Source organism: Amphiprion ocellaris, chromosome 22 (assembly GCF_022539595.1).
Source record: "Amphiprion ocellaris isolate individual 3 ecotype Okinawa chromosome 22, ASM2253959v1, whole genome shotgun sequence".
NCBI classification, from domain to species: domain Eukaryota; kingdom Metazoa; phylum Chordata; class Actinopteri; family Pomacentridae; genus Amphiprion; species Amphiprion ocellaris.
Genome location: NC_072787.1, coordinates 22,208,204 through 22,235,863, shown reverse-complemented (window position 1 = coordinate 22,235,863; position 27,660 = coordinate 22,208,204). Strand labels below are relative to the sequence as shown.

Here is a 27,660-nt window from a genome sequence, read left to right as displayed (position 1 = left end):
CATCATCCACTCATTTATTTCATTCTTTCAGAAGGGCAGAGTCACTTTGGTGCTTGTTTAAGACGGAGAACTTTCTGTACAGCGGAGCGGTGACACCTTGTCACAGTTTCACCCGCATCAACATTTCAACACAGGACAAGCAAACCTGGGATGCAGCTGTGTTTTCTGCCAGTTGGTCAAAAAGAAAAAAAAAAAAGGGTCCTCAGGTTCTCACTTTCAACATCCTTCATGGTCGCTGCAGCTCTCAGGCCGACTCCCAGCTCTGTCACCCTCCGTCACGCCTGTCTTCCTTCACCCTGCCTCCAGGACGAGATGCCTGAAGCCCACACAGCGTGACGTGACATGGCCCTCCACCCGGGAGAAACACAGGCCGGGAGAGAGGAGCTAATCGGAAGGAGAGACTGAAACACATGACATTCCTCTTCTGCACCTTAATTAAACCTAAATCCTGAAGTGCAGTTACCCTGATTAACACATGAAGGAGCCGCATTATTGATTTTGCACATGTTCAGGTTGAAGTGAAGGCATCACAAGCCCTGCAGGATTAGAGAAGCACCCAAACGTTTCACCTACTCTTTCTGGAAAGGCTTTTTGAGGATGTCATTATGGGTCGCACTTAATATCCCAGTTCTTCTCAAAGGTTTCGGCTAAAGTTCACGTCAGAGCTCAGTCAAGTTCTGTAAAAGTAAAATTGGGAATACCATTAATCTCTCAAGCTCATTTTTTATGTAGGTGTATTGTGTTGATAAGACAAGAAAGAGTCTTCCTCAGACTGTCTCCAAACTGTGATTAACCCACGCTTTCATTTAGCTTCTTATTTCAAGTAAAGGGATCCTATAAGCCACATGAGTTCTTTAGTTTTCTGTGCTGTGCTTCAAACAACACCCACATAGCAGATATGCTTTATTTTTGTTTGGTTTGTTTTTACACCCAAATAGCACCTAAGATGTTTGCTTTAATATTAAAAGTATCTTTTACCTTGAATATTAAATGTTTAGATGTGTTCAGAGGGGTTGTAGCTGAATTTAACTAAAGGAAAACAGCCTTAAACCAAAGGAATGTAAATCATTTTGGATCATTGACTGTAACTCAATTCACATTTCATGCAATGTAAAAAACAAGAAAAAAAAAGACTGTTTTTAAAGCTTTTTTTTTTGCTTCAACTTACTGTTATTTTTCAGCTTTTCACTGTTTTGTTAATTTCCAGATAAATGCACACTTGACTCACACACTACTTTATATTAAATAACTCAGAAAGCCTTGGAGTCTGGCCAGTCTTTTCTTCAGGAGGAAATGACATCATGTGGAGCAGGTCATGTGATCTGGAATTAACACACTTCCTTGAGAGGTGTTTTTGTAATGGTAACTAAGTTGAAAGTGATTTCTCAGACACAGATACAATCTGTTATTTTCCATATAAAATTTGATATATTGGCAAAAAAGAAATATCTGTCATGATTATCTGAACTTAATAAAAAGAACACAATCATAACTATTTTTGAATAAGCTAATTTTATTATTGTTTAGCTAATTAGAAGGTGGTTGTTATTAAATTGGGATGGTTATTTAGTTGGCATTTTAGTGATATCCAGTCATTTTTTATTAATAAGTGATTGTTTCCATAATAAATAATGATGGAATTTGTAAAGACATGATCATAATGAACTGAAAAAAACATTTACTTTTAATAAAAATGTATGCAGGATATATCGCAAAGTCCCTCAGTTATATATTGGCTCATATATTCTGTATGGAGTAGTTTCCATCTTCTTGTCTAAACGGCATATTTCAAATTATGTTGAAATATCTGGTCAAACGCATTGCTTTTTGTACAAATTATATATTGACCCTCATGTATTTATTTTACATTATATTGTTGCACAAGCAATAAAATACAACAATCATAATTCCTTTATTTCCTCTTACTTTCATGTGCTTGCACAGACCACAAGCAGCTAAAAACGTACAAATTGCACTGAAAGCAACATTTACTCGTGCTTATGGATCACACATGGCATTGAGCTTTGGAGGTATAAATGGTGAAGTCCAAGGAAATTAAGAGGGGGGAAATGCAACTTTAAATTAAATTGGATGACTGAGCTGCTCTTGTATGGTGGTAGACGTCAAAACTGGGACTCTTGGTGCAAAATTAGGAGCTTAACCCTTGTGTTGTCCTGTGGGTCAAAATTGACCCATTTTAAAGTTTGAAAATGTGGGGGGGAAAAAAATTCACAGTGAAACTTCTGATATTCACATTTTCAACATTTTTGGGAAATTTTTGAACATTTTTTGATGGAAAAAAAAGTTAAAAATGTTTCTTAAGAACGTTCACACAAAAAAAATCAACCAAAATCCAGCGAATCTCGCTGGATTTTGGTTGATTTTTTTTTTGTGAATTTTCTTAAAGAAAATATTACAAGTTTTACTGATATATATGTAATCACTTTAGATATTTTTAGGATTTTTTTGGAAGATTTTTACTCATTTTTTGAAAATATTTACAAGAATTTTCTTGCCAAATTTGGGGTACTTTTTTTTTTTTTTTTTTTAATAAAACTTTTAAAGGAAACTTTTAAGGAATCATTGGAATTTTCTTCCTGAAGGTTTTGCGAATTTTCAGAAATTTGGGGGAATTTTTTTGCTGATTTTTTTTTTTTTTCAGACAAGGAGACAATATTTTTTGGCGCCTGTAAATGAAGACAACAGGAGGGTTAAATTGGAGAGTTTTTACGTTTCAGCACCGGACAGCTCCCTCACCGCTCCACCAAACTGCTGCCCGCCGCTGATTGACAGAAGAAGCGGCCATACGCGGATCAATGGCGCTGGTGGAGCCCTATGAGCTGATGGAGAAGACGGGCTCTGAGGGCGCACCGAGCCTGATGTGTCTCTCCGATGCTTTTATATGGTTACTTAATGCTCGCTGTGGTCGGAAGAGGGCGGAGTGCGTTTGCCATCCAAGTGAGAAGCTCCCCGACTCCCTAAAAGAAAGAAAAAAAAGATATATATAAATATAATAACAAGCTGCCCCCTCCCTTCCTTCCTCCTCGTTTTGATTCAGTCTATGTACCTCCACGCAGGAGGAGAACGTCCGCCGCGCAGCCAACAGTCAACACAGAAAACAGCTGCAAGCGGAGACTCCACATCAACAAGCTGCATGAGGCATCTGGAAGATAGAAGATAGAAGGAGAAGAAGAAGAAAAGAGGATTTGGCGAGGATACAGAAGAGGTTTTTCAAGAACAGAGGCGTGGAGCTTACAAGAATATCCTACAAGTGGTGAAGCGATGGTTTAGCGGAGCAATTTGGTCCATTTTTTCCCTTTTTTTCCCCCCTCCCTCCTCACAGCTGTTAATTCCGAGCATCTGTGGACGCTCTATGGGAAGGGACATGGCTGTTTTCCGGCTGTCGTTGCTGCTGCAAGTGGGATTTGTGATCGGATCGAACCACAAATGGTCAGAAATCGGTGCACGGGAGGAGATCAGCGGCGCTCAGACGCACCACCGTCGGCAGCTGGCGCATCTCCGTGCGCCTCATCCACCTCCTCCTCCCGGGGAGACGGCGGCGGCGGTGTCGGAGCTGCCGCAGAAAATCGAGGAGCTTCTCCCACGGGTGGTCACGGCTTTCCTGCACACGGGGGACTCGAGCACCTTAAAGCACGCCAACTGCTCGCGGAAGTACGAGCTCACCTCTCTGCGGGGAAGGTCACACGCAGCCCCGCATCGCTCCATGGGCAGCGTGCTGGATACGGTGCTGCACGCCACAAACTTCCTCAACATGATCCTGCAAGCCAACAGGTCCAGGGAGCAGAGCCTGAGGCGAGACATGGAGTGGTACCATGCCTTGGTCAGGAGCATCCTGGAGGGAGACGCCAAGATCCACCGGGCGGTCGTGACTTTTAGCGGGGATGCGTCCTTCGCGGGGCCCTGGGTGCTTCTCCAAGCCACCAGAGCCGGCGGGGAGATCGTCCTCCAGGATCTGTCAAGCGTGGCCCGCCACCATCTGCACAACCGCACCGCAGACACGGAGTGGTACCACGAGATGAAAGACAAGAAGAGCCCCAGCTTCCATAAGAGGGTGCTGAGCCAAGACCTCAAATCGGTGGACAATTCCCTGAGAAGAGGGGAGAGTTTTATCCCGGACAAGACGCATGTGAAGTGGTCTGCACCCTACCTGGAGTGTGAGAATGGGAATTTTGTCCCACGTTGGCTTTTGACCCTTTCGGCTGCCTTCTATGGCCTCAAGTCCAACCTGGCTCCTGAATTCAGGTAGGCACCCAAAGGGGTTGTTGGGGAAACATCTGCATAAAATGAAGCAAATTTCCACCAAATCATGTTCATGTAGGTGAAATAATCAACCTAAAGGTGAGTCCAGGTGGGCCTGTCTCTGGTTATTCTAAGGGGGGTTTTCTTCTTCCCCTCCTGTATGCCAAGGGAGGGAGCTGCTAAAAATAACCCTGGATGTTACTGGATGTAGCAGCAGCGGTGGAAAAACCTCTGGCTACAGGCCCTAATTCATTTTTCAAACTCACTGGGCTGGATGCTTTACTACTCAGGAAACCTTCTTCTCCCCTTTCTTCAAGAGGGGAGGCTGCGAAATCTGCAGTGAGTCAGAAGCTTCTTCCTCGGCAGCCAACATCAGCAGATGAAGAAAAAGCGCTGAAATGTGTTTGTTGTCCTAAAGCCACCTCAGCTGCAGCTTCAGTAGTCAAGTGTTAAAGCTCCATAGGATCCTGACCAACAGCTTCTCAATGAATATTTAATCCGGATCGCTTGGTTTGGGTGTGTGTGTGTGTGTGTGTGTGTGTGTGTGTGTGTGTGCTGCCTTCAATGAATCTTTAATTGATACACTCAAGTTGCTCACAGGCAGCCACGGATTGCAAATGAGTCAAAACCTGCAGTGATTATGCCGTAATAGGCTATCAGCTACCTGGTGTTATCCAAGACTAAAGCCTCTCAGGGCAGCTCCACACACAGATCTGATAGTAAATTAGCCTCAGCTGATGAATAATCAAACCTGTCTCAGAGCTTACAGTTTATTAGGGAGGCCAGATGTTTTTTGCAGATGCGTTCCATAGGAGTTGAAGCTGCTTTCATGCCATATTAGCAGTTTTTACTTTCAGCTTGAGGCCTCCTCGGTGAGATCGAAGGTGTTTAATGTGGGGCTGTTTGGTGTTGTTCTATGTCCCTGGAGAGCGGAATGGTCTCTAGAAGAAAGATCCTTCGAGGAGCAGGGGAACAAAGCCCATTCATGAATTTGTTTTCCTCACACATGAGGATGGTGGAGGTCTTTCAGGAGCAGATCTGAACTCCTGGTGGCCTCACTGTAAATAATGCAGCAATGTAGGATGGCTTAGATATGAAAAAAAGGAAGGATCAGCACAAAAAGCAATGCGTTTGACCAAATATTTCAACATAATTTCAAATATGTTGTTTAGACAAGAAGATGGAAACTACTCCATACAGAATATATGGGTCAGTATATAATTGAGGGACTGTGGGATATATCTTGCATACATTTTTATTAAAAGTAGATGTTTTATACTCATTATGATCATGTCAATATATCAGATTTCAAATCGTATCTGACTGAGAAATCACTTTCAACTTAGTTACCATTACAAAAACACCTCTCAAAGAAGTGTGTTAATTCCAGATCACATGACCTGCTCAACATGATGTCATTTCCTCCTGAAGAAAAGACTGGCAAGACTCCAAGGCTTTCTGAGTTATTTAATATAAAGTACTGTGTGAGTCAAGTGTGGATTTATGGCATGTCAACAGGTTTACTACAATATCTTTATAAATAACTTTTAATTTCAATTTTACTCAATTGTATATATAATATTTTAGAAGAATCTTTCTGTAAAAATACCATGTGGTGTTTGGTTATAGGCGGCCATGTTGATTTTAGGCCTGAAAACAGCAAAAATATCAACTGTGATACAAAAAGTCCCACAATTATACATTGACCCATATGAAGATGAAGCAAGTAGATGGTTAGCTTAGCTTAGCATTAGGACCGAAGCTGTTTCTGGGCATTTTTTGCTTCCTCTATATTTTTATTCACTGTGAACCCATTTTTTATTTATTTATTTATTTTTTTTAAACTGCAACCTAAAGTCCTGCACCTCTAAAGAAACAGCACAACCATGGATGGACATAGAGAGAACTTTATGTCTTCTCTAAAGTATGGTACAGTTATTATGCCTTAGATTACAAAAAAAGAAAAAAGAATTTTTTTTTGCTTGTTTATATTACAAAAATGTGAAAAACCTGGATTCAGTATGTACAAAATGTTGTCCAAGTGCTCACAGGTGTTACCAATACTAGGCAAATAAGTGGTGGCTCCACAAACTAGAGATATTTAACTATTTAGAGTTTTAATTTGTTTCAGTTCTGTCGAAATGCTGCCTGCAGATCAGCCGAGTTCAGTTGAAACGCCGCCAAATTTTGGTCATTTGACTGTTTTTTGCAACTGAAAGACGAAAAGATTTACAGCAGCAACGTATTTTTTGGTTTCTACAGAAACCTGATAGCACTACCCATTTTATTTTTGGCAACTCTTTACACAAGACATGTAGCATAAAGTGATTTCGATGAAATACGATTGAGTTTTAGTTCTGTTTCACTACTGAGCTGCACATCATACGTGATTCATTCAAGGACTCTTACAAATTTGAAAAGCTGATTATTCTGTCCAGTTTTTTTACAGCTTCTGGCTCTGATAAAGATGTAATTTCATTGATTTTTAAAAGGAAAACACGCCTTTCAAACCCACAGGCAGGTTTCAAGTTTCAGAGAGTTAGGAGTAAATGCATAAAAATGCATCAAAAGTCAATCAGTCCAGCTTTAGAGGTGCTGCTTTGTGAATTTCGCAAAAGCCACCACCCCGTGCTTCCAGTCTTTATGCTAAGCTAGGCTAACCAGTGCTAACTTTAGCATTATGGAAACCATACAGAGACTTTTGGCAGATAAATTGATAAACATAGCACCCAAAATGTTGAATTATTCCAATCTTTTAGAGGACATTTCATGATAATAACAAACAAATATGAAGGATAATGAACACAGAGAACTAAAAATCAGATAAATCTCTATTGGAGGCAAGAAAAAAATGAGGAAATATTGAGAAAACATCAGGAAAACCAATATTTGAACTGCAAACATATCAGTAAACTCAATCTAATATCACAATTAAACAGTTTTAAAAACTCTTCTTTGTTTTCCTGATGATTTGTTTAAGGATTTCTTTCTATGCAGCTGATCCAAACACTGGAAACTACTTTGAATTTTACCAGAGAACACGCTGTTCTCATTTATTGCCATGTTTATGTGCGTTCTTGGCCTTAAAATTCAAATTATGCTTCCCAAACTGTGCTTAGTTAAAATCTTCTCTCAATCGTGGAGCATTTGAGGCCACAAAAGCAGCTTTTCGCACGTTCTCATGTCCCTCTCGCTCATTTGTTTCTCTCTTGACAGCCATCTTTCAGACGCTCATATCAAAGCAGCAGGCGGCTCATCCTGCATCCTCCCAGCTCGCTGCCAGATAAGAAACAGGAGAGGAAGGGAAACGCTGGCTAATATAGCCGCCTCAGACATCAGCTCTGCTCCGTTTCCCCTCCAGATAAATACACAATCAATACGACAATGAATTAATAATGAAAGATGTAGAACAAAAAACCCGGGCGTCTTTACTTCCAGCCTCTTGATGCTTCAGTCACTTCCGGTTTTAGGGGCTGCAGCGAAAGACGCAAGGTGACTTGTTTTTTATGCATCTGCCATATGGAAATGAATACAAACTGAGGTGGCTTTTGCTTTTCTTTTCTTCTTCCCCCGTTTTGTTTGTTGAACACGCAGGTGCCAAACAACTAATGCGACTTGTTAGAGCAGGAGTGTGTGGACATGTGTTTGTGATGGATCGACCTGTTGTTTCTGTGAAGGTGCAAGAAATCGCTCCTCTCACACTTCATCTCTTCTCTCCCCGTCTGTCTCTTCAGCTGCACTCGAGGCACAGGGGAGGCAGATTAGACCACACGGAGAGGACTGGCTGTTTTCAAGCATGCAGTGTGTGTCTGTGTGTGTGTGTGTGTGTGTGTGTGTGTGTGTGTGTGTGTGTGTGTGTGTGTGTGCCATTGTCGGAGGCTCAGACGTTCTTCAGGATGTGTTGTCCTAATTGGCAGATCACTCTAACTTCAGCTCATGACTACAGAGGCGAACAAATACAGAGCTTGAACAAACACACAAAGTGGGAATACTGGTGCTGTATGTATTACACACACTGTACTTCAGACTCACCTTTCACAACACAGACCTTAATTGCTTTGAGGCTGAAGCAAGCTGAGGCAGCAGCAGAATAATAAGACAAACGAATTGAAAGTATCTTAAAAGTACAACCAAACGCTTCAGAAATATATGGATTTTCAGCACATTCCTCCAAAGGCCAAATAGGTTCTAATTAGATGGCAGAATCCTCTTCACTTACTGCACAAGCAGCCGGAGTCTGGACTGGCTGACTGCTATGGGATGCCCAGCAGTGGAACAGAGTGGGAGGCCTGGAGCTCCAGGAGGAGCCAGCGGCATCTGCTTGGATGGACACCATCCAGAAACAAATAGGAAGAAAACCCCACAATTCCCGAGGCTAAAACGCGCTAATATTTGATGCTAAACTGAGATGAAAGAGGGTGGGAAAAAAAACTGCATCCAAGAGGAAAATTAGCAGAGATTCGCAGCGATAAGTGCGCTGGGATAATTCACAGAGGGAAGCCGTCCAACCCAATGAAGACGCGAGAATGGCGAAATTGTAACGTTTTCTGAAGGAAGCGGGGGTTAAAGATCCCTAAGGTGCTCCTTCTCTCACTGCTGACGTCAGTGGGACTCCGCTGCTCAGTAAGGTAGCCTGTCAATACGATGCCTTCAGACAGTAAATGTCAACGCAACAGAAAAACCCAGCTACCCGGGCTTTTTCCACCGTGCTGCGAAGAGATGATACAGTCCTTGTAATGCTGCTAATGACGAGAATAATCTCAGTGATTTTGGTGGTATTATACTGATAAATCGGTAATATTCCTTCTGTAGGTTTATCCTTCAGTAATCTGATGTGAGCGAAACAGAGCTGTGGTATTATGGAGGAGGCTTCAGAGGGCTGTGCTGGTGTGGGAAAAGATTTGGAATTTAGCTGTGAAATGTTTCGCAAGTGGTCAAAAGAAATATAGATAGTAGAAGAAATAGCACAGAGGACAGACACAGAAGAGTCTGATGAGTTCAGAAAGATTTTGCAGCTCCAAGATAATCGATACTGAACATCCAAAATAAGCTGAAACCTAATCACAGAAGAATATCCCTTTGTCCTTTTGTTCTTCTCACATATCTCCCTATAATATTTCCACAGGCATCATTACAGTTTCACCTTGTGCTACTTTATTATCAGCAACATCCCTTTAACCTTCTGAACCTAAAATTGCCCCCAGTGGTATTGAAAAGCATGTTTTCTTTAAAAATTTTAAGTAATTACACTATTTATCTTAGCAAGAAACTATAAAAAACATAAAGAATCATCAGATTTTCAACTTTCTGACAGCTTAAAATGATCAAATTCACTTTATTCCTAATGTGATGTTTTAAAAAAAATCACTGTTTGCACCCAAACGTGTAAAAACACAAAGAAGATTTTTTGGTTGAACTGCAGGCTGTGTTTACAAAGAGTTGAGAGAAGATAAGTATGGCAACAAATGAAGAGTTTGAGAGAAAAATGAAGCATACTTGAACTATAAAATAGACCCTCTGAACTCCAAACTCCTCATGGGAGGTTTGAAAAGCTTGTTTTCTTTTAAAAATATCCAAAATTACACTGTTTACCATAGCAAGAAATTGTAAAAACGTTAGAAATCATCCAATTTTCAGCTTCCCGATGGCTTAAAATCATGATAGTTTATCAGATTCTTCTATTAATATATGTCACAGTTTTAAAAATTCTCCAAAAATAAACCACTTGTTCCAGATAATATAAAAAAATTCTGCACTTCAGTGCACCTAAGAAACCACGAGTCCAACACTCGTGACAAAAATGCAGAGATTTTTCGGTTGAACTGCGATCATGTTTTTTATAGAGTAGATAGGACACAAGTATGGCGACACATTAAAGATATTTAGAGCAAAATTAAACATACTTGAGCTATAAAATGGACCCCTTCAACCCTCTGAACCTCAGATTCCCCTTAACGAGTTTGAAAAGCATGTTTTCTTTTTTTTTTAAAAATCGCAAATTACACTGTTTATCAGAGTAAGAAACTGTAAAAACACGAACAATCAAGAAGATTTTCAGCTTTCAGACCGCCTAAAATCAAGATATTTCATTAAATTTACATCTCTGCTCCTCTTTGCAGATGACAAGCCATGAATCCAGCAGTTCGGTTGAACTGCAGGCTGTGTTTACACAGAGCAGAGAGGAAACAAGGATGGCAACAAATTACCGAGCCTGAGGGCAAAATAAAGCATACTTGAGCTATAAAATAAATGTAGCATGACTCAAAAATGGTATCCAGAGGAGCTAGTTGTCACCACGTTGTTCAAAGATGCTCAAGCATAGTAAGAAACTGTAAAAAATAAAGAATCATCAGATTTTAAACTTTCTGACAGGATAAAATTGTGATATTCCATCAGATTCACATTATTCTATGTGTCAGATATGAACATTTGTACCACAAAGATTAGAGACTGTAGAGATTGCAAATGTGTAACTAGTGGAATATCTATAGTATGTGGAGCCACCATTTTATCAGTTTTCTTTCTGCACAAAAGCCTTTTTGAGTTTCTCTACCGTTAGTCATGCTTGCGCAGCTTCCAAAGAGGTGAAGTTTAGCCTCCAGAAGAGAGCTTTTAATGACACAAGTGGAAGAAGTATGACAGAAAATGCCAGCTCTCCAAAATGGAAGCAGTCTTTATTCGCTTTCTGTCACAGCCACTTGGCCGGGGGGGGACTGTGTCTTTTTTGATGGCCGGCGACAGAACTCAATAATGACCCAGGTTGTGCCGAAACGCTGGTAGACAAGCAGCATCATGCCCGGCGGCTTGACTCACATTAGCTTGTACGCGTCCTGTCAGCTTAATGCATTTCCATCACATAAGAGACATTTTCCTTGGAAAAAAAAAAAAAAAAGGCTTCACGGTTCTTGCATTGTGATTGTGCCATGTACAAACTGTGCCCTTCTGAAAGGACAGCAGTGTTCTTATCAAGACGCTGGGGCAGGAGAAATGTGCATCATGCAAGTTCATGTGGGCGTGCAAAGCCTTCAGCTAAACAGATGAGCTCAAAGATAATATTTAAGCCTGTGCGTATTCCTCTCCTTTGCATTATCTTTGGTTGATCTGCACATGCGGGGAGTAGCTGGAGATGTCAGGGCTTATTCCTGGATGCCCTTTGTCCTTGTGTAAATATACAGTACATAAATATACATATACAGTGCCTATAAAAAGCATTCACTCCCATTTTATTGCTTTTCAACACTGAATTATGGTTCATTTTTAGACAAGACTTTACAATAAAATACTCTTTCTTGTCACATGCTGACAAGCTTTATGGAGATGTTGATTTCCTTCCTAGTGCCTGTCCGGAGAACTAAAACTACCACCAAATGGTTCACTGACTATAGTATTACTGTGCTTGATTGGCCACTCCCCTGACCAGAACCCCAACTAGGTATTGGGCATTTAAATGAACAAAGGCTTCAGATGTTGGACACTTCTGTATTGTAAATCCTATATTCGGAGATGCTCTACTAATTTGAGACTGGATTTCTTCTCTTCATGAGCTTTAAGTCATAATCATCACCATAATCATGCACCTGTAGATGCACCTTTGGCTGCAGTAACAGCATTAAGCCCGGATAGTTTTAAATCAGCGTTGCACATCTGGAAACTGCAACTTTATGTCATCCTCCTGTGCAAAATCTTAACGTTTGTACAAGTCTGTGGTGTTAAATATTAAGAAAAACTGTTCTTCTGTTTACCCACCTCACATCCACGCCCACTACTTTCAGCCATTAAAATGGCTCAGTCTCCTCCGCCGCGCTGCTTTCTCATATCCGGTTTACTTTGGCCTCAAACGCCGGGTACGGATTATCTGGACAAACAAACCCTCTGTGCGTCAACCTGCCCGGGAATCTCAAGAAGTTGTCCGCGTTTATTCATCTCATCTGTCGGTAACCGGTGCAAAATCGGACCTCCAGATACAGATTCATCGACTCCATCGTGGCGCATCTCCAAGAGAACCGTGCGTCCGCGAAGGCCAGTGTCCTGGTTGTTTTGCGCTTTTTCTCCTCGCTTGTGTGGATTTTGGTTGCATTTTGGGGTGAGTACAGTATCCTAAAAAAAACTTCCTTGTCTTAGCTTTTCTTTGCTGGATCACCAGAAAAACCCGAAATGGAGTATTTGAACTGTATTGTCTGGACTGTGTTTACAGAGTGAGAAGGAAAACCTGAAGTGCGTAACTGTTGTTATACAGTACTACAACCTTTGTTGACATAAATGGGCAGGAGTGACTTTGTAGAAGTTTTCCATTCATTGTCATTGCGTGACTTGTTGTTTATTGTTTGGAGTTGCATTTAACACAAGCAGGGGTTGTGTGCCAGCATTGATCTTTAGAGGGATTTGTCTCTTGGCTTAAAAATAATTTGATTAAACCTCAACGGGTTGATCTTAAGTGGACCTGTTCAGGTCTGAACCAGCTTTGCACATCTGGATTCTGCAGTTTTACCCCATTATTTTTTGCAAAACTGCTAAAGTTCTCCAGGGTTGCGCAGGATTCACGAACAAACAGCTCTATTCTAAGCTGGATTGACGTCTGGCCACTCCAGAACATTCACCTTGCTGTCTTGAAACCATTTCTGTGTAGCTTTTCCGTGTCCTTTAGGTCATTATCTTGCTGGAAAACAAGCTGTAGTTCTCTTGCAGTCTGCATCAGGTTGTCCTTCAGGATTTCCTTTAACTTTGCTGCATTCATTTCCTTCCTCTCCACGTTTACAAACATTCCACTTCATGATGCTGCCACCACCGTGCTTCACAGTGGCGATGGTGTGTTTGTGATGATGTGTGCTCTTTGGTGTCCGCCACAAAAAGACTCCAGAGTCTTCCACATGTCTTCTAGTGAACTCTGGTTGAGATTTAATATGAGCTTTTTTGAATAGTGGCTTTCTCTTTGCTGCTCTCCCATAAAGCTTTGACTGGTTATTGTAGGTACAGTCGCCCCCAGGAGTCATGGGTGTCTTGGTGGCCTTCCTCAGCAGTCACTTTCTTGTGCAGTCACTCAGTTGTTAAGGACGGCTTTTTGTAGGCAGATGCACCATATTCCTTCCCATTTGTTCATAATGGATTTAACTGTACTCCAAGGGATATTCAGTGACTTGGATATTTTCTCGTATCCATCCACTGACTTCTGCTTTTCAATAACCTTTTCACAAAGCTCCTTGGAGTGTTCTTCTGTCTTTGTGGTGTAGTTATGGCCAGTAATACTGATTCCCCACCAGTGACTGGACCTTACAGATACAGGTGTCTTTGTACTACAATCACTTGATGCATTCACTGCAGTCTCATTTAGTTTCTGTTTTTGTAGTTTCCTTGACAGTTCAAAGTCACAGTTGGACAATCCAATGTAAGCACCGGTGTTGGGCAGGTTACCTGAAAAATATCATTACTGCACGAAAAAGCACTTTGCATCACTCAGCCCACTTTCATCAAAAGTTCTTTTAGACAAAGCCGCTACATCCACTTGTCTCATCTGTGCTTAACAAACTGTAACGGATATCAACCCTCCACTGATCTCTTGGTGAGACAACAAGCCGATCCTTCAAAATGGTGAAATAGCAGGGAGCTTAGTGGCATTAGCAACGTGTACTGAATTTTGAATTGGACTCCGATGCCAAGCTGAAATTAGCGAACTGAAAAATATGTTGATGTGGGCATAGATTTCATTTGAACGCTCACTTTCCTGCATTCTGCTGAATCTTTATGCACCAATTTATCTGTTTTCTTCATTAGTTTATGATGAAAAGAATTCTAATTATGTGAAGGAAGAAACTAAAATCATACAGTAGGCTACAATTCCTAGTATAATAGAATATGTTGCATTAAAGCGCTTAGGCATTCTGTATTGTGTTCAAATATTAAACTCCTGTAAATCCACTTATCTTATTTAATCTTATCCCTGCTGAGTCAACACACATATAAGCATAATTTGCTCCTCTGTCCCCTTTTGTGCACATATTCCATGTTAAATTATTCAATTTCAATTCATTTATAAACCTCTGGACTTTAATATCACTTCAGCATCCTCGGCATCCCTCCTGAAATCTACGCATTTGTGCATGTTGACTTAATAACACTAAAAGCAAACCAGTATACATGCTGTGTACTAGTATGGATGCAGGTGTGCTGCTACAGATTGGTTCACTGCAGGGTTAACACAAAGAAACAGACAACTATGCATGCTCATTTTCACATCTTGAGCCAATTTAGAATCAGTCTTCCATGTATGTCTTTGGCGACGGCGCTAACCACTGCTGTCCTGTATTTAGACACGTAAAAGAGTTAGAGCATGAAGGGAACTAATATTCTGGTACTTTCTTAGGATATAGAAGTACTGTCTCTTGCTAATCAAATAATGGTTAACCTATGCAGTACCTTTAGCAGCAATAATAGTGATAATAAACCCCTACTTTAGTGAAGAAAACAGTTACAAACATGTGTGATGTGATAAAAACGAGTGGTGTCCACTGATTAAATCCAGTCTTTCTGCTCTCTGAGGAGCTAGAAACCCAGACATTCACAAAGTGTGTGATGCATGATGGGTTGTTTCTTTGTGTAAAATAGATTTTTGGTTGAAAATTCATTTAAGCTGTTCTATTTTAGAGGCTCAGAGAAAGCGGGTCATTTTTGACCCTTAGGACAACAGGAGTGCACAGGATCTTAAGACCACACGAAGGTTAATTGGTAACTCTAAATTGTCCGTAGATGTGAATGCGAGTGTGATTGTATGTCTGTATGTGTAGCCCTGTGATAGACTGTTGACCTGTCCAGGTGTCCCCTGCCTTCACCCAAAGGCAGCTGGGATAGACTCCAGCTCACCGTGACCCTAATGAGCTTTAAGCGGTGTATAGATAATGGATGGATGGATCTTAATGGAAACCTTACTGTTAAATTGTGCTGCTGCCTGTCTTGGCCTGGGCGCTTCTATAAAAGAGATTCCTCATTTCAGTAAGTCTTTTCCTGGTTCAAATCAAATAAAATTAACATTAAAAATGGCACGGGGCTTATTAGAGCTATTTAATAACTGCTGTTAACTGGTCTCGATCTGGTGTACATCTTAATCCACTCACTGCTCATTGTTTTAACGGGCTAAATTAGCATAGACATGAATTTTCAGCTGTCTCTTCGGTGCCGGATTTAGATTTTACCACAGCTCCCTGTGCTATTAGAGCCACTAAATGGGCTAATCAGTTTCAGAGTCCATTTTCTGCTCCTGAATAGAGACGTGCAGCTCAAAGCGCATGGGCCTGACATTCAGCGTTCATTCATGGGCGCATCAAAGACTGACTTGTAACAAAGAGGGCACGGCGAGGCCTTCGTCGCAAACATGTTTTGATGAATATCCTTTTGTAGCCTGTGAGCTATTATGCAGATGCATCTCCAGTCAAGTCCGTAATGCTTCGGCCAGCATTAGCCCGTTCTGTCGGAAAGACCAGAGGCCCTACCGGTGGGATGCTCCTCTCTTAGTCGGCCCTGGCCTTTAGACCCACAAAGAATGGAGGATGAAAGGAGCGAGCACTCTGTTTCCTGGGGCACCACTATCTCCTGCTCTCTGTGATAATCCTGTCTTTATGCCCCGAGGGCCTTGATGGCCACCATGATGCCTCTGCCCGATGCTCAGTCTCAAATTACGTCCCGCCACCTCTGTTTCAGACGCCGCACAGTCTTCCCTTTTCTCTTCGCAAGCTATTTTATACGCCATGTGTCCCCTTTGGCTGGGATGCCTGGAAGCAGGAAGAAAAAAAAAGCAGAAAAAAGACTATTTTCTTCTCTGGATTGACTCTTAACCCTCCTGTTGTCTTCATTTACGGGCACCAAAAAATGTTGTTTCCTTGTTTGAAAAAAATTCAAAAATTCAGCAAAAAAATTCCCCAAATTTCAGAAAATTTGCAAAACCTTCAGGAAGAAAATTCCAATAATTCCTTAAAAGTTTCCCTTGAGAGTTTTTTTTTTTTTAAATCCTCCAAATTTGGCAAGAAAACTCTTGTAAATATTTTCAAAAAATAAGTAAAAATCTTCCAAAAAAATCCTAAAAATATCTAAAATGATTACCTATATATCAGTAAACCTTCTAATATTTTCTTTAAGAACATTCACAAAAAAAATCAGCCAAAATCCAGCGAAATTCACTGGATTTTGGTTGATTTTTTTGTGAATGTTCTTAAGAAGCATTTTTAACATTTCTTTTTGTCCACCAAAAAATGTTCAAAGATTTCCAAAAAATGTTGAAAATGTGGCCATCAGAAGGTTCAGTGTGAAAATATTTTTTTCCCCACATTTTCAAGCTTTAAAACAGGTCAATTTTGACATGCAGGACGACACGAGGGTTAAAAGCAAAAAGCTGCAACCGAAACAGACATTTTGACGAATCCTCCGCCGCAAACAGACGTTCGTATTCCTGCGTTCTCTGCCTTTCAGTCTCCTTATTACATAACGTGGAGAATTGGAGGTAATTTTTTATTTATTTTGTTCTCAGCGAAACAAGCAGCAGCGCAGGAGGAAAAGCAGCGAGGTCAGTTTGCCCCAAGGCAGGAACGGAGCAGCAGTTATTAATAACCGGAGTACAGGCAAAGAGAGCGTTGCACTCACCTGCCGTCCGCTGGGAGTTCGCTGTAGTAAACCGGCTCCTCTACACCTGGAGAACATGCCACAGCAGCAGTATTTCGCAGATGTGCGAGGGAGTGCAAATCCCTGAGAAACTGGTTTCAGCGATGGGATTTTTATGGCACTTATATGCGCTGAAATGCTCTTACTGCTACGTTTTCAAGGCTAAAAAGAAGCTGAATGTGTTTTTTTGACAGTGAATGCACATTCACGTCAACATTTCACTGCTTGTTCCCACTATGGAGCGTTTATTTGTCATGCTAACTAAGTGAGGACACTAAAGCATTGATTAGCTGTTGGACAAAGAGGGCTGCAGGCCTTCGGGGACTCCAAATGTCCCACGCTGTTGTGTGTCACTTGTGGTAATTTGATTGAATGAAATGCTTTTAGATGCATTATTAACTAACTAATTTAAACATTACGGTGAAAACGGGCTCTTTGGGGGTTTGTATATTGTCCCCCCCCCCATAATAGCTCAATATAAATGAAATCAACAGATTTTAGAAAGTGTTTTCAGCGTAACTAAAGTATATTTGTATTTGTGTTGCAAAGAAGCAGAATTTAAAAGAAAGTGAAAACTCCCACGCATGGACTTGCTGTTTGATCATGAAGTTTGGCACTATTTTAGAGCTTGTGTTTTTTAGTTTCTTAGTTTATACTGTGGTAAAAATGTTGAAAAGTACAGTAGATAGTTTACTGTCTGCTGCAGTGATGCATGAAAGAAGCTCTGGGGAAGCTGCACCTCCTAATTCATGTCTAAATTTCCAGCCTTTTGAGTTGTTAGAGATGCCAGATTTGCTTTAATGACAAGGAAAACTTGCAGAAATGAAAATACGTGATTTTATCCCATCATATGTGTAATATTTCTACATATACTGTCTGCATAACCACTCTCAAATGGCTTATGTTTGATCAATTTGTTCATAATTTAGGAAATACACAAAGCTTAATTCATAAATATTGACACAATTCCAACAAACACTAAAGTTCAAGGCTTAAATCAATTTTTTATCTGGCTTTAAAATTCAGTTTTTCATGACATTTCTCCTAAAATTGCACATTTTAGAGGCCAGTTCTTGGTTGCAGCATCCATGTGTCAATACACGACACAAAGCAACTCTTGTTCTTCATCAAAGTTTCTGTCACCATCATGCTTTCTATAGTATGCATGGGTGAAGTGTGTTGTTGTATGTATAAACACACTTGTATAGAAGTGTATAGAAGGCCCTAGCCTTATGGGAGCTCAGTGTGAACTGTGAAAAATCTAACAGCTCTAGTGTCGCTTTTCCACACCGATAAAACATCCTTATGCACAATGCTAAACAGCTGTGAACTACACTGTAAAAAATGTTCATGAATTTTACGGTGAAAAACTGTCAAACCACCAACTCTAAAACTGTTTGCTTATACAATACTGAATCACCATAAATAAGGTCATCAAGAGAAAACTGTATTTTTTACATTTTTTCTCTTGGAAAAAATACATTTTCCTACTGTTGCCGCAATTTGTAAAACATCAAAACTGTAATTTTTGCATTTAATTTTTGAAAAGAATACAGTTTTTTGACATATGCTTCAATATTTATGCCAGCTTTAACTGCAATTTTTGCTAAAAGTACACATATATAATGTTAAGTACACTAACTGTTGTGCTGATAATGGAAAATACTGTAATATTTATAAGTTACACAAACTTTATTTTATGTAATATTTTCATGTAAATTTTCAAATTTTTAAAGGTTAAAACTTTTTTCTTTACAGTAAAATATGGAAAGAAGCAAATTTTTAACCCTAAAATCAACAATATCAATACATTTCTTTACCGTAAATGTAAAAAATGTTTTACCGTAGTTTCATGGGAGCATTCTGGCAACCCTAGCTCGTGGAATTTTACAGTAAAAACATTTTTTTACAGTGTAGTGTTCTGGCAACCACAGCTGCTAGGATTTTCCTGTAAAAACATTTTTTTAAACAGCGTAACTTAAATGTGTCACCAGCACCCTCATAGCTACTAAGAGGTATTAACAGAAGGATTACTGACTGTTTTATATCAGATTGAATGCTTTCTTAATTGTAAAATATTGTAAGGTAACTTCACAATTGTGCAGTTTAATCCACTTTTTTTATTCTCTCATTAGAGCATCCAAAAAGCAGCACAGTTTTCTGCTATTTCAAGAAACCAGAACCTCTGTCGTGATATTTTAGTGGCAAAGATGCATCTATCAAGTCAGATCATATGTGTATATCTGTGTGGAATAGTTAGAAAGCTATGCACTGAGCGTATGTTTCTGGTGTGTGTTGTACATTTTTAATGGACCCACAGCAGCCAATCAAAAACAAGCGTTGTTTGTTTTATTAAAGAGACACAGCAATTATGCGTCCGTTCTATTTCGGTCCCTGTGATTCATGCTTTTAAATTACACCTGTGCTTTTTTTCTGTGGCGGCTCGTCAAAATACGTGCTGTTAAAACGGCCTAATATAGATCAGTGGCGGGTTTTAACTTTTCCTTTGCCGCCCGCTGCTTCCTTCAGTGTCTCAGTTTGTCACAGCTGCAGCTCTTCTCTGCCTCTTTAATTACACACATCCATGAACTCTGTCTTTTATTCTCCCCAACGGTGACAAAGCAACGCTGACAGCATCTTCTGCCACTTTCCCGCTTTGTGTGCGTATGTGTGTGTGTGTGTGTGTGTGTTGCGTCGTTTAGCCGAGTTACCACCAGGGATGGTTCGACTGAGGCGTTACTATGGAAACCAGACTTTGCCTGTTCTCAAATCCCAGCAGTAGACGGGTCGAGGTGTTTGTATGAGCTCGCGTGAGCGCAGAGCATCCCAGCTGTTGGGTTATTTACATGTTCCTAGTCAAACTCGGTGATGTCTACATTGTGTAATCACACCTTCACTGTGTTGTTGGGGGACTTTGTGTGTCTTTACTCAGCCGGTGCTGCTCCAGCTAGCTGCCCAGTAGTTTGATGGTTTTTTTTAATATCATTTACTATTAGTGTTTTGGTGTAACTAACTCAGCAAATGAGGTAAATATTTGACTATTACTTTATTTTGTGGAACCATTATTTCAAAATTTTACCAAAAAAACTCATTTTTTTTACTCAACTTGTATTAAGTAAGCCTAAAAATTGGTAATAATATTCTAATTATAGTAATTATATAGGGGGAAAGAACTTCTATTATTTCATCACATTATTTCCAGGAATTAAATTATTTCAAACAAGCTGTTCTTGCTTGATATATCTGGTCAAGTCAAATATTTATTATATATTATACACATTTACAGCAACAGATGCTGAGCTAAAGTGCTTTTTGGGAGAGAAATAAAACTGAAAATTAATGTTAAGACCCTATTTATAATACATAAAATACAAGTTTCCCTAACAAATTTAAATAAGATACTTAGAAATTCTATATAAAATATAAACTTGCCAGACTATTGTCAATATTAGACATTATAAATTAGACATAGAATAAAAGGTTAAGGCTCTACAGTATAGTTTTTTCATAGAAATTTACCTCAATAATTTAAATTTTAAGGTTAAGATTCCTAAGACACCTATAAATTATATTATATATTATATTATATTGCTACAATAGGAGTAGTTATTCCACTGTTCCAATGTGTAAAATTGTCTTATTTCCATCAAAATTGCAAGAAAAATAGACTGAGACATGAAGAAGGGTGCTCATTTAAGAACAGATCCCAGGTATTAATGTTCTCCATTCATGTTTTGCCACTAAGGGCTCTTTAACAAAGCGGCACTGGGGGCAAAATGCATTAATAATACAAATCACCGCACTCTAATTGAAGCCTTATTAGTTAATGATCGCCAGTTAAAGCATCTAAAGGGGGAAACAGAATGCAAGCAACGTATATTCTTAGAATAGCTCAGGCCGGAGGTCGACGTAAAGCCTGTGCCGGTGCTTTTTTTCAGGCCCAAATCCTGGAAATTGGAAGAGCAAAGTTATCTGTTAATCCTCTAACAAAATAAAACCAATGTGAATGTCAATGTTCAAACAAACATCAAAGGAGTTAAAGGTCAGTGCAAAGTCAGCCGCTGATTTATTTGCAGTGAAGTCGCTGCCTGATTAAATGGATTACAGCAGTGATTTGGTTGTTCACTTTGGAGGAGAGTTTTATTCGTCCTGATCTGTGTATATTTCGTGATTTTCGCTGGAAAGAACATTCAGAGTTTTTTTTTTTTCCCTCCTCTAGCACTGGCTGGTCTTTATGTAAAACGCTTGTGTGTGAGAAATTTGTACATGCTGAATGCTGGATCAGAGAAATGTCTGTGCACATTATCCCGGTGTCATGACACTTGTCCTGCAGAGCTGCAACTCTGCAGAGTCGTACAGCATGTCTTCCACAAAGTTTAAAGTCGGTATAGATTTTCTAACAACACTTGCCACAGGCTGTGCTCCATTTTTAAGTCTACCAGGAGGGAAAGCCTGTATGTGGGCTGAGGTCGCTGAGAGACAGTTCAGGGGTTCTTGTTCAACTGCACACGTCTGAAATATATTGTCTTGTGTTAAACGAGCAGAAGAAAGAAGCTTGTCTTTCCTGGATAATCACACATACAATAGCCTGTCTAATATACAGGACCTATGTAAAGTACTCACCTCTCTTGAAAGCTTCAAAGAGACAAAAAAATTACCACAAAGAGACAAAAAGACCACAAAGAGACAAAAACAACCACAAAAAAAGACACAAAACAACCTCAAAGAGACACAAAACATCATCATACATCATAATGCTGCCTCCGCCATGTTTTAAACATGATGGTGCCACCTCCATGCTTCATATAATGATGCTGCCACCACCATGCTTTACATCATGATGCTGCCACCACCATGCTTCACGGTGGGGATGCTGTGTTTGTGATGATGTGCGGTGTTTGATATCCGCCAAATATTTAATCTAGTCTGATGGACAAAAAGCCTCAATTTTAGTTTTTATCACACCTACGAATCTTCTTCCAGCTGACTTCAGAGTCTTCCACTTGCCTTCTGGGCAACTCTAGTTGCGATTTAATGAGCTTTTATCAACAGTAGCTTTCTCTTCACTGCTCTCCTATAAATCTTTGGCTGGTAAAGAATCCAGCCTTCAGTTGTTGCATGAACAGTCTCTCCAGTCCCAGATGCTGAAGCTTGTATCTCCTTTAGAGGAGTCATAGGTGCCTTGGTGGCCTCCTTCATCAGTCCCGTTATTGTACAGTAACTCATTATTTTGTATTTTTTGTGTCCATTCCCTGACTATGCTTTTTAATAACATCTTCATGGAGTTGCTTGGAGTGTTTTTTTGTCTTCATGGGGTAGTTATACCCAGGAATACTGATTCACTACTGACTAGACCTTCCAGATACAGGTGTCTTTATATTGCAGCAACCTGTGACACATTCACTGTACAGTGCTTTCCATTTCACTCATTGTGTGACTTCTATCACCAACTGGCTGCACCTGTCTTAAATTAGGGTTGAATATTTATACAATCAGATAGTTTCTTTTCTACTTCTAATTAAATTACTTTACTTTGTAGAAATCAGTTTTTAATTGGGCATGAAAAAGTCTTCTTTTGTAAATTCTTGTCAAACAAAAATCCAACTTAAATTGGCTATGATTCAATGTTAAAAGACAATAAAAGGGGGAAAATTAAGGGTGAATACTTTTTACATGCACTGTATTTACTCGATGGCTTGTCCTGTGAGCTGCAGCTGTCAGGCAGAGAAGACATATGCCGCACCAGTGAAGAGATTTGTCAGAATCACAGAGACTGACCTTCAGAGTCACCTTCTCTTCACAGAGCTTTAAGAAGCTAAGTAAGTGTAAATCCTCGGCAGCCCTGTTAGAAGTTCCTGCCTGGCTCCGCTGGTTGAAACGGAGCAAAGACTGCTGCCTTTCTGAGCTGCCACTGCTGAGCGGTTCACTGCGTTGACTGATTTATCGACACTTCCATCTGAGCAGGAGGAGTGGAAATTAAGATGTAGACAAATTTATCTGTTTTCCCAAAAAGCACATTTGCTTTACAGTTTTTACAGTCGCCATGGCATTTTCTGAATTTGCATTAAAGCCTGTTATGTGTTTGTCTGTACAGATGGAATCAGTCACTTTGCTGTGCATTTGCTCTCCATAATAAATGATGATAGACTGCATGCAAATGTTGGTTTCTGCCATCTTGAGGGCTTTGTGGGATGCAAACAGGAAGTACCGGGTTGCCATGGAGACACCTCGCTAATTGTAGGCTACAACTTTGGCTGTGTTTTTAGTCTATATTTGCATACATTGTTAAAAATTATGATGACTTGGCTTATTGTAGTTTCTGTTGCCACTGTTTTCATGGATGTGTGATAGACCTAAATCGTAGTCATTTTCGGGCAATATCTGATGTTATTATGGGTGTCATTAGGGGCGATTTTTAAGTAGATTCATGGATATTCACAGTACATATGGACTGTACATTAAGATGCATGCAATCATCACTGGGCTATGAACTATCCACTGCCACTAACAGTCTCCACGCCCTAAATTATGCACAACTTTAACCCTTAAACAATTTAAGTGGGTGAGCTTTATGAAAAATCACCCCCTGTACAATTGTCAGGAACTGGGGAATTAGCTATAGAGACCAAAATTGTTTTTCATTCCAGGATGTACACATTTATTTCTGCTGTAAAGTTGATGATTTTAGCATGGTGGTCTGTGGGGATTGACTCACTTTTGGAGGCAGTCTCAAGTGGACATTGAAGGAACTGCAATTTTTCCGAAGATTGCTGTTTGATTGCAGCAATTGCAAGTGTAAGCTCTGATATACCTGGGAAGATCGTCTTTAGGTATACACTAAATACTTAAATATTTCAGTAATTTCAGTCATTTTTTGTCTCTCATCTCTTAATCCAGGCATCCATTCAACTCTACTAGATTGATAACCTCTTTATTTAGAAGATATTCCACACAGTTGCAAAAAAAAAAAAGACCAAGAAAACAACCACACAATTAGAAGCATATGCTTTCTGTTTTTGTCAATATTGTCTATTGACCCTTGAATGGAAATGTGCTGTCACATAATGGACTCCCTGTTGTGTTTGTCCTAAGTAGCTCCAACTAATGGTACAGTGTAGTGTTGATTTGATGATTTTATCTCATTATCTTAATTAATAGAGACAGGTGTCTGGGATGTCAGTTTTCTTTTGTTTTTCAGCACATTATAAACAGCTTTCTAACACAACACTGACATCCAATTAACACATTTATTTCAACAATTTCCCCAAAAATATCTTTGAGAAAAAAACCCTGAACCTGAAAGAATGCTGTCATTTCTCTAAACTAAATCGTCACTTTGCACTGACCCTATCAGCGCTCCAGCAGCCTGGTTAATGGTGCTCTCCTGTCTTTGCAGGGGCGTGGTGCGAGTGGACATTAATCTGCAGGATGTTGATATCGACCAGTGCTCCAGTGACGGCTGGTTTGCTGGAACCCATCGATGCAACCTGACCACTATGGAGGTGAGTGTGCCGAACATGTGGATTAGACAGAAGATTGATCTGCTCCGTAAAGCCCAACTGTAACGTACACCCATTCAGTCACATCTCCACGAGACACTAAATGGAAAAGCAGTAAATCTGCATGTCTTGTGACAAATGGATGGCGATGTGATTCTCCCTCGATGATGCCGTTAAAACCAGCTTCTGGCAAACTAAACATCAGAGGCTGTCTTTTAAATTTCCCTACACGAAAGTCTCTCTGTAATGTTCTTGACTTTTTCCTAAAGCAGGTCGATATTCTGCAATAAAGATAATGTTCTTCTGCTTTAACATATGTCCAGCATACAATAGGTGCAACCGTTTTTCTTTAAAGAATGACTTTATCCTTATAAATTCATCCTTGACTACAAGGTTTTCATCACACACGAGTCTTTGTTGAAGACAGCTGCACCTCGTGTCAGCCATTACCTCTGTCAAGGTTATGTTGTTATGAAATATGATGTGTTTTTCTGTTGACACTGAATGCACAGCTTTGCGTGAAACTAGAGACGGCCCGAGTCATTTTGCAGTCATTAGGCAATGGACAGAGATGCTGCATATCTTCAGGGTCTATTTCCAGGGTCTATAAATCTGTTTTACTTAAAATTTAAGTGACGGAAATGGAGATGGAGTGTTGGAAACATGTTCGACTGGCGCAGGAGAAGAATAGCTTTGGCCATTTTTATACGGCTGAAAAATGTCCCGTCTCGAGGCCCTGGAACATGTGGCTCTTCTAAGCCCTCGGACAAGTAGATAAATCTCTCAGCACTTTGTTATTTTTGAGAGGATGTCAGATATTCACCATTTTGCAGAACTATTATTCATCCTTATTTTTAACGTTAGAATAGATATAAATGAATTTGCAACTCAAATTATGTCATGTTTGCTTTTAAATGGCTGCATTCACTTATATAAAACTTTTTTTTTGGTTCCTTGTGGCAGTGCAAACTCCACCGATATAATATTTCCATATAAACTTAATATTAGTCTGACTCGCTGGTGTACACTTTAATTAGAAATCCCCTTTGCTACAGGAAACGGCAACTTTCAAGCACCAACCTGCTTGGTTCTTTTGCTGAACTGGTCATCCTAGGCTTGGTTCCACCCAGTAGAGCTGTAATTGGGTTAAAGAGACACAACCAAGCCAGTTTTTATAGCAAAAATGATAATGAGGTGCAGCCAGACTGTTGTGGAGACAGGTCTGGCTCTGCGAGACTAACTTAATATTACCAAAATTGTTAGCGGTGAACGGAGACACGAGGGTCGGTCTGTTCGCCGTCTGTGACATCCCATCAGGTACCGAGTTGACCTTTAACTACAATCTGGACTGCCTCGGCAACGAGAAAACCGTCTGTCGCTGCGGAGCTCCGAACTGCAGCGGGTTTCTGGGTGATCGACCGAAGAACTCAAACTTGGGTCTCATCGTTCAGAGCCATAGATTCTGAAGATGTGATGTAGATCAGACTGCTTCATAATGCATGTGATGTAATGGATTGCAGTGAGCCTCTCTGAATAATTAATCACTCTCTTTGTCTGAGTACTTCCACCTCTCCGTGGACAGTCAATGCCAGAGACATTTGACATAGTGAATGTGTGTGTGTGCGTCAGGCGACTGGGAGGAGAGAAATACATTGTTAATGGTATGGATTTTCAGCTGGGTTTGCAAAATAATGATCCCTGTGTCCTCACAGAGCAGGGAGTGTGTCAGGAGTGTGCTTGCTTACAGCTGAGTGATGAAGGCTGGCATGTTGCAGGAGGTGTCCTGTCTTGCGCGACAGCTTTGTCATGCACAAGTGCTCATTATCGTCACACCTGCTGGATAAACAACACTGAGACGCTGGAACAAGAGCAGCGGCGACTCCGGCAGCCTCATTATTTCTGCAAAGTTTGCATTCACAAATTGCACTGTGCAAAGTCGCCTTCATATCTGCTACAGCTAACAACCTGCCTTTTCAGCCCTAACATGCACGACCAGGTAAATCGGAGGTGATGTGGGAGGCGGATGTTTCTGCAGCTATGAATAGAAAACACGACTGTAGTGTAATCAAGTCTTGTTGGTCTGTGTGTGTGTGTGTGTGTGTGTGGTAATGTGATAAAAACATCACCAGGAGGGATGCCCCCGTATTTCCAAATCGGCATTCATTTTGTTTTATTGACGCTGTTTTTTGTTTTTTTCTTCTTGCCATGCAGGTATTCCCTCTGCATGTGCAGCAATTTGTAGTTTAATGGGTTTCTTTGGGGCCATTTAAATATCCACGTTAGGTGTGTTTTTCTTTGCTTTATTGGAAATGGAGCCGTTTGTCTTCTTGCCGGAGCGATTTGTTTCGTGTTTCATTCACATTCACAGCATCACCGCTACTCAGATTCCGATTTTCATGCACCGACATCCAACAGCTTCCATTTCCTCGCACGTCCGCTGTTGTTCCTTTTCATCTTAGCGGCTCTTTAAGTGCCACCATTCCAGCAATTGAATTTGACGAAATGCAGTTGTTTCCAGACAGCCGCCCGCCTGCCCGGCTTCCTGGCCTCCCCTCGCATCCTGCCTCTCAAGCTGCTGTTTGCCCAGCCAAGCATGCAGGCAGCCCAAACTCAGATGGAGGCAGATGCCATGGATGACTGATCCAACAGGCAGGCAGACGAATGGCGAACAAGATGAGGCTCGGACTATTGACAGGAAAAATACAGGAAACCAACAGCGTCTAACACCTATGGCTATTTGAAGGCGATGCTATTTTAAAATCCCACCATTTTTGACGGCGTTCTTTGATTCTTTTCTCACTAGCTTCCATAGACAGACTTCAACGGTTCAAGTCTTTTGTGCCATTTTTGAATAATTGAGCACCTGCAGTCTTTTTCCTTTTATAAAAAATGGAAATATATTCCACCAGCGCTGTAACAGGAGCTCTTTCCAGCTTCAGGAATGGAAACAAAAACAAATCTTAAAAACTGACATGGTGCTAAAATTCAACTCAAGGTAAAATCAAGTAAACATGACACCTGACTGTAAAATTTGCTCACTATTGAGAACAAATTAAATATTCTTAATTCTCTGGCAGGATTTTTCATTTATTTTCTAATGGGTATTGATTATAATGGATCAAAGTGACATAACCATGGGAACTGGCACATATATACACTGCTGTTTAAAAGTTTGAGGTCACTTAGAAATGTCCTTATTTTTGAAGAAAAACAGCTTTTTTCAATGAAGATAACATTAAATGAATGATAAATCCAGTGT

At 40.3% G+C, this 27,660-nt stretch overlaps 1 protein-coding gene across 2 annotated transcripts in view; it reads left to right on the top strand.

Moving 5' to 3' along the window:
• Positions 1-3,373: 3,373 nt before the first annotated feature.
• Positions 3,374-27,660, top strand: part of gpr158a (G protein-coupled receptor 158a) — a 91,219-nt gene continuing 66,932 nt past the window's right edge. For both annotated transcript variants that reach the window (XM_055007209.1, XM_055007208.1), the window contains exons 1-2: positions 3,374-4,263; positions 24,299-24,404. In XM_055007209.1, coding sequence (XP_054863184.1) covers positions 3,374-4,263; positions 24,299-24,404 — 996 coding nt within the window. The remainder of the gene's footprint in view (positions 4,264-24,298; positions 24,405-27,660) is intronic.